This window comes from Carlito syrichta, unplaced genomic scaffold (genome assembly GCF_000164805.1).
Source record: "Carlito syrichta isolate Samal-C Ts95f unplaced genomic scaffold, Tarsius_syrichta-2.0.1 Scaffold126587, whole genome shotgun sequence".
Taxonomy (NCBI): domain Eukaryota; kingdom Metazoa; phylum Chordata; class Mammalia; order Primates; family Tarsiidae; genus Carlito; species Carlito syrichta.
The window spans coordinates 48409-55858 of record NW_007070683.1 but is presented as its reverse complement, the minus strand read 5'-3'; the positions used below and the strand labels follow the sequence as shown (position 1 = coordinate 55858).

At 64.4% G+C, this 7450-nt stretch overlaps 1 protein-coding gene across 1 annotated transcript in view; it reads right to left on the bottom strand.

Moving 5' to 3' along the window:
- Positions 1–699: 699 nt before the first annotated feature.
- Positions 700–7450, bottom strand: part of EEF2 (eukaryotic translation elongation factor 2) — a 7729-nt gene continuing 978 nt past the window's right edge. The window contains exons 2-14 of the mRNA XM_008048754.2: positions 7129–7343; positions 6107–6500; positions 5594–5772; positions 5336–5441; positions 4810–4923; positions 4331–4469; positions 4014–4209; positions 3394–3652; positions 2978–3085; positions 2374–2727; positions 2031–2213; positions 1803–1935; positions 700–1387 (exon numbers count right to left, since the gene is read on the bottom strand). Of these exons, the coding sequence (XP_008046945.1) occupies positions 1194–1387; positions 1803–1935; positions 2031–2213; positions 2374–2727; positions 2978–3085; positions 3394–3652; positions 4014–4209; positions 4331–4469; positions 4810–4923; positions 5336–5441; positions 5594–5772; positions 6107–6500; positions 7129–7343 (2574 nt within the window). The 3' untranslated portion in view covers positions 700–1193. The remainder of the gene's footprint in view (positions 1388–1802; positions 1936–2030; positions 2214–2373; positions 2728–2977; positions 3086–3393; positions 3653–4013; positions 4210–4330; positions 4470–4809; positions 4924–5335; positions 5442–5593; positions 5773–6106; positions 6501–7128; positions 7344–7450) is intronic.

Genomic DNA, 7450 nt, shown 5'->3' with positions numbered 1-7450 from the left:
GGATTGCAGGAGTTCAAGACCAGCCCGGACAACATAGCAAGAATCAAAACAAGTGAGGTGGCACACAGCTCTAGTCCCAACTTCTTGGGGAAGGGGTAGGGATAAGGCGAAAGGACTACCTGAACCCAGAAGACTGAGGCAACAGTGAACCGTCATCCAGCCACTGCACTCCAGCCTGGGCAACAGTGAGACTTTTGACTCAAAATTTTTTTTTTCTGAGTTGGAGTCTCACTGTTGCTCCGACTGGAGTGCAGTGGCCACTTCCGGCCACCGCAGCCTCAACCTGCTGGGCTCCGGCGATCCTTCCACATAGCTGGAACTACAGGCTCATTTTGATTTATTGTGGAGATGAGGTCTTGCCAAGTTGCCAGGCAGGTCTCGAACCCGCGGGCTCAGGCAATCCACAAACCTCAGCCTCTCAAAGGCACGGGATTACAGGCTGAGCCACCAAGTTCGGCTTGACTCAAATTTTAAAAATGCATTAAAGATCACATGAAATTTCAGCAACCCAGTTCCTCTGCACAGCAGACATACAAAGTCCCACCATTCCAGAATATTCCAGGAAGCAGCACTGGGTACTGACGCAGTCCGAGACGGCATCTGACACCTGCCCTCTCCCCATCAAGAGCAGTGTGGTCAGCACGAGCCCAGCAGGGACAGCCCTAGTCCCCTGCAAAGACACCATGACAACGAAGGGAATGTGGTCACCACCATGCCGAATTTATTATTCCAATGGCACGAATACAGTGGAGGTGCTGATGGTGACCCAGCACAGGACTGGCTTCCTGTCTTCTAGAAAGGTCTGCCCGCTTGCTCCTTCCCCTTACTGGGGCAAAAGCCACCACGGGCCATGTACCCAAATAAACCTCTTGATGCATTTATTTTAACTTTTTGGACATCTGAGTTTCCCGCTGAAGAAATGGCAAAGAACTGGGTGTCCCACCCGCCTCCCCCTCCCCTCGGCCCAAGGAGTCCCTGCAGAGAGGGTATTTCTGCGGCCTCTGGAATCTGGAAATAAATATCGAACGATGGCACCGAGTGCCAGGTGGGCCCTGGCGCTCGGTGGCCCAGGCCCCCAGGTGGGGATGGCGGTGTCGGGACAGTCTCGCAGCGTCGTCCGAGAATGCGAGGATGCGGTGCTGTGGTCGAGCCGGGGCGGGCGCCATGTTCCCAGGCGGCAGCGCCAAGGGCGCCTACAATTTGTCCAGGAAGTTGTCCAGTGCGGGGATGCCCTCCTTCAGGCCCTTGCGTTTGCGGGTATCAGCCACCACCTGGCTGGGGCGGCTGCTGTTGTCAAAGGGGTCTCCGGGAAGGATCTGCCAGTGGTCGAACACACACTGGGGGAAGGCTTGGCCGCCCGTGTTGGACCTCAGATCGGCGGTGAAGCCTGCGGCAGAGTGGGGAGTTCAGGGGGCTGCCCGAGCCAGAGCCCAGGACAGCCCTTGGCTGCCAGAGTCCTGGCTGGCCTCTCGGCCGTCCCATGGTGCCTGCTGAGTGCAAAACAGTGGCCGAGACTAAGCCACGCCCAGGTCACTTGGCCTAAAACCAGCACCTCACAAGGGTGCATCCAAAGGTCTGGCCCCGGCAGCAGCCACTGCTCGCTGACTCCAACCCCGAGCTCCAGCCTGAAGCTTCTACCTCGAGTGAACACAGGAACGGGGCTCCCAGGAGCGAGGGCCCAGGGCCACTTCGCACCGCGTTGTCCACCCATCAATCCCACCATGAGTCCTGGTCCTGCCGAGGGGACTGACACAGGCTTGCCGGGCCCTGGGGGTCCAAAGGCCGGGCAGGCAGGCACTCACCAAAGGACTCGTTGACAGGCAAGTAGGCCTTGACGACAAACATGGGGGTGCCGGCCACCTGGGACTCCTCGAAGACGTGGCCCCGCTTTCTGTTCAGGACACCGTAGATGCCACCCACCACCTGCTCTGGACACTGGGGGAGAAGAGAAAGGCTCTAGCGCCCGTGAGCGGGAACGGCAGGGCAAACAGCGGCGGGTAGGACAGTAGGGGTGCAGCAGAAGGCCTCACCTGGATCTCCACCAGGTAGATGGGCTCCATGAGACGCGGCTGTGCCGTGAGCACACTGGCATAAAGGCAGCGCCTGGCCGTGGGGATGATCTGGCCACCCCCGCGGTGGATGGCATCGGCGTGCAGGGTCACGTCGTGCACGTCGAAGCGCACGCCCCGCATGTTCTCCTCACACAGCGCGCCCTGCAGAGAAGGGACATCAGAAGGACCGGCCTTCAGGGCCCAGGGCACCTGGCGTCCTGCCCACCTTCAGGCCCAGGTTCCCCGACAGCAAGCCCCGCCCGGAAACGGAGGGGACAGGTGCCCGCGAGCGAGCTGCCTCTGGGCCTGGCGCCACACTCGCCTCCTTGGTGGCCCACTGGAAGCCGGCCACCACGCTGTCCTTGATCTCGTTGAGGTACTGCACGCCCTTGGTGATGTCGGCGAGGACGTTGGGCCCGGCGCCATCAGGCCCGAAGCACCAGATCTTGCGGGCCTCGGCCACGTCCCACTCGTACTTCTCGGCCAGGTAGCGCGCCCGCTGCTTGAGCTCCTGGCGAGCCGACACCTCGCCCTTGTCGATGTCCTCGGCCAGGCCGTCAGGGAAGGGCCGCGCCTTCATGTACAGGCGGTTGTGCTTGTTGGGGGACTTGGACAGGCAGAGCACATTGGACTCCTCGCTCACGGTCTCGCGGTACGACACCACCGGGTCGGATTTCTGCAGGAGTACGGAGGCCCACGATGACCACGGCGGAGGGGTGCAGCAAACATGCGGGCTGCTCCACCCCTGCCACAGACACCTCCTCCTAGGAACTCAGCACCGCCTGAGTCCACTGGAGCTCGCTGTCACCCTGAAGACAGCGGGGACAGACTTCCCACCACTCGACAGACCCCACTCCGAGGGGAGGAGACCCAGCTCCCCAGGGACCGAACGGAGAACGCCGCCGGCGGCCTGGGGCTGCACGCACCTTGATGGGGATGCAGGCGTGGTCCTCCTCCAGGTCCTTCAGGCAGATCTCCAGGTGCAGCTCGCCGGCGCCCGCGATGATGTGCTCGCCTGACTCCTCGATGATGCACTGCAGAGAAGCGTGTCACGCTCGCGAGACCAGGCGGGACACGCAGACCCTGGGGGGTCTGGCAGGGGAAGCAGGTCCGAGCCGCCCCCAGGCTCCCAAGACCAGGCTTCGGAGGAGCGCACCACAACCTGGGTCCCCAGAGGCAGCACGGACCCCACTGAAAAAGCCCAGGAGCTGCCACTTCCCACTGAGCTCGGGAACCCGGAGCCTGGGACCCGAGCAGAAAACCCCCACCGCAGGGCAGCTCCCCACAGCTGGAAGCCCTTCCGCGAGGCGTCACCCGACCTCAGGACCGCCACCCCGCTCACCTGCACCATGGGGTCGGACTTGGCCAGCCGCTTCAGCCCCTCCACCAGCTTGGGCAGGTCGGCCGGGTTCTTGGCCTCCACGGCAACCCTGACGACAGGGCTGACGCTGAACTTCATGACCCGCATGTTGTGGGCGTGCTCGAAGGTGGTGATGGTGCCTGTCTTCACCAGGAACTGGTCCACACCCACCAGGCCCACGATGTTCCCGCAAGGCACATCCTCGATGGGCTCCACGTAGCGGCCCATCATCAGGATTGTTCTAGGGAGGCAAGGGCATCCGTGGCCAGTGGGGTTCCCACAGACCACAAGGGGGCCACGGCAGGGACGTGCCAGAGCCCCAGCAGAGGCCCGATCCCGAGGAGGAGGAGGACGAAGACCTATTCTCCCCATTGAGCCCTGACTGCGCGGGACCGCACGAGACAGGTCACCTCGGGAGTCACTGGGCCCTGGAGACCAGGCACGCTCGTCTCCCACTGAGCGCCGGCCACGGGGCTCAGAGTGCCCACACCCCACTTCCCAGGGTCCCTCGGCTTCTCCAAGGCTCTCCCCATCCTGAGGGCAGCGGCCATGTGCTCCCAGGTGTCCCCGTGGCCCCGCACCTCCCAGGCGGCCCTGCTCACCTCTGGATTGGCTTCAGGTAGAGGTCCTCCTTCTTCCCGGGCGTGTAGTTGGGCCCCATGATGCGGACCTTCAGGCCGGTGGACACCAGCCCCGAGAAGACCCGCCCGAAGGCGTAGAAGCGCCCTTTGTCAGAGGTGGGCACCATTTTAGAAATGTACATCATGAGGGGGCCTTTGGGGTCACAGTTTTTAATGCCTACGAAAGAGAAGTCCGTGAAGGGCAGGTACTGACTCCCCTGCAGCTCACCCTCCAGATCTCCGGCCCACACCGCGGCCACGGTGGTTGCCACACACGGCAACGACCCCGTCCCACGCACCCATGGCTGCCTCGTCGTCCGGGGGCCCCTCGTACAGGAGCTCGCAGCGATACTTCTGGGCCGTGACGGGCGAGGGCAGGTGGATGGTGATCATCTGCAGCAGCGCGTCCCCAGCGGGCAGCCAGCGGCGCATCACGGCCTGCAGGAGACAGGACCCGCCGGGCGTCACGCAGGACTGGGGACCCCCGGACCTGCCACCTAGGGAGCTCCCGCTGCCTCTGCGAGCCCTGCCCCTTCTAAACGTGGGTGGAGGCAGCCTGCCAGCTGCGTACACCCCTGCCTCCTGCCCCTTCCACCCCTGCCTCCTGCCCCAGAAGGGGCTGTGTGCGACACGTTGTCCACAGAGCCCAGAGCTGGCCAGGGCGCGAGGAAGGAGGGCCTGCAGCCGCCCCCCAACTTAGCCCTCTGAACCCAGAGGCGTGAACGCGCCCCTCCCGGCCTGGGGGGCGGCTGGGACAGGCAGCGGAGGGAGGCCGCACCTTCAGCAGGGGTTTGCCTTCTTTGTCCTTGTCCTCACTATCCAGCTTGATGTCCAGCTTCTCGATCAGCTTTGCTGTCTCTTCTCTCTTGAAGTTCATGATCGCATCAAACACCTACGTTCACACCAGGGCGAGAAGGTCACGTGGAAGCAGCTGCCAGGCTGACCCGCGTACCCAAGGCCTGACTCCACAGAGCACACCCCGAGAGCACCTCACAGCAGGCCCAAACGAAGCCCTGCCTCACAGGCACGGGGACAAGCTTCAACCCACAAGCTCTTCTCACTCAGCTGCCCCCAAACCACCACCTTCCCTCTGGCACCCACCCTCCCAGCAGGGGCAGACCCCTGGTCCTCAACGTGGACCTGAAGAGATCAGTCCCGGCCGCAGCTGCGGCCCTCACCGACCCGAGGGCTGACGGCAGAGCTCGAGGTCCCCCGGCGGCAGCCACGAGGCCCGAGGGCCCCTTCCCATCACCACACACAGCCCGGCGGTGCCCACCCGCCGGCCACGGCACCAGGGTCCTCACCTTGAAGATGGGGTCCAGGATGAGCTGGCAGAACGTCCGAGGCAGCTTCTTCCCGTCAGGGCTGGTGGCTGACTTGCTGAACTTGCCGTTGGTGGGGTCAAAGTACCTGGAAGGGAAGGAAGGCCCGGCCCGGCCGGTTAGGGACTCTGGGGCGACCTGGTGGTCTGTCCAGGGACACGCCTGGGCAGAAGGGCTCCAGCCCCATCGTGCCCCGTTGCGGCGGGGTGCCTTCCTGGTCCTCCGCGGCCGCAGGCTCACCTGTCGCCCCACAGCTTCTTCATCATGTCCTCCACTTTCTTGGCCCGCTCGGCCGGCCCCAGCTGACCCTCGCCCTTGGCGGCAAACTTGGCCACGTACATCTCCGCGAACTGCTTCAGGGTGAACGCCCACCCGTGGAGGCCAGAGCCAAAGCCCACGGTACCCAGAACGGGGTCGATCTGCGGAGAAGAGGCAGAGTGGACAGCGTGAGCGGGGGTCAGGCAGAGCTGGCAGCACGGCCGGGCACCGCGGGGCTCAGACAGGCGGTTTCTTCAGCAGACATCAGGTCAAAGTGAAGAAGCACAGGTCATCACGTGCGCGGGCCGGCCCCGCCTCAGCCCCTCCAGCACCCAGGTGGAGGGGTCCCAGCTACGCAGGCCACCCCACGGCCGAGGGCTGGGGCGGGTTTGTTGGAACACCCTGGCCCCGCCAGCGTGAGTGGGGGAAGGCAAAGACGACCTGCAAAGCCCCGGCCCGAGGACAGGCCCTGGCCAAACCACCCGGCCCGCGCACCATGATGTTGCCCATGGGGCCGCCCTCGCCCTCGCCGTAGGTGGAGATGATGACGTTCACGTTCTCCACGATGCGCTGGCAGGTGCGGTACAGCCCCTCCGGCTCCAGCTGCAGCTCCAGCAGGGCGCGGTCCATCTTGTTCATCATCAGCACCGGCTTGATGCGCTCGGCGATGGCCTGCCGCAGCACCGTCTCCGTCTGCACGCACACGCCCGACACGCAGTCCACCACCACCAGGGCGCCGTCGGTGACACGCAGGGCGGCCGTCACCTCCGAGGAGAAGTCCACGTGCCCGGGAGAGTCGATGAGGTTGATGAGAAAGCCCGAGCCGTCCTTGCTCTGCTTGATGAAGTTCAAGTCGTTCTCAGAGAGCTCGTAGAAGAGCGAGATGGCGCTGGGCGAGAGAGGGCGCGTCAGCAGCCGGGAGCCCCACCTGGCTCCCGGGAGGCCGCCGACACCCGCCTTCCCGGGCTCCGCCCTCCCAGGGCTACTCATGCCCGGGAGACACAGACTCCCCCAAGGGAGCAAGGTCCACCCTCGCCCGGTCACCCAGGAGCGCCGGCGCCAGCCCCCTCCTTGGCTCAAGGACGACGACATCCATCGGACTCCGAAAACCCTGTGACCAGGGGGGCCTGAACAGCAGAAACTACTGCCACCCTCCTTCGTGGCTTCTGTTCCCAGTCCCAGAATAAACCCCACTGAAGGCCTCCCAAAGCCAGCCACTAAAACACTCGACAGTCACTGTCCCTGCGTTCACCCTTGCTCACTTCACCCTGCTGACACCTGGGACCAGGAAATCGTCATCGGAACAATCCCCCGCGATACCCCAGAGACAACTGACGGCTCCCATCCCAGAGATGACATGACCAAGCGTGTGTGGGGACGAAACAGTCCTGCCTCACCCCCTCCGGACCCCAGCTCCCAATCCTCCTCGCTGGGGGGCCCTCACCCCCCCTGCAGCTCGGGCCGAGGCCCCCAGCCAGTGTCCCTGGCCTGCCCAGGCCCCGAGGGTGCCCGCTCACGTCGACTTGATGGTGATGCACCGCTCCTGCTCGTCCTTCCGGGTGTCGGTGAAACGCGTCTCCCCGGCGCGGGCGGAGGCGATGATGCCAGCCTTGCACACCAGGGAGTCCGTCAGCGTGGACTTGCCGTGGTCCACGTGGGCGATGACGGACATGTTCCGGATGTTGGCCTTCTTGTCCATAATGGCCCGGATCTGGTCTACCGTGAAGTTCACCTGGGGGCGGGAGGTGGGGTCAGCCGGATTCCGGGAACCGCTCTGGCTCAGAGCGACCGGTCGATGGAACCGCCAGGCCAGGGGCCAGGAGGGGACACGCTGGGGGG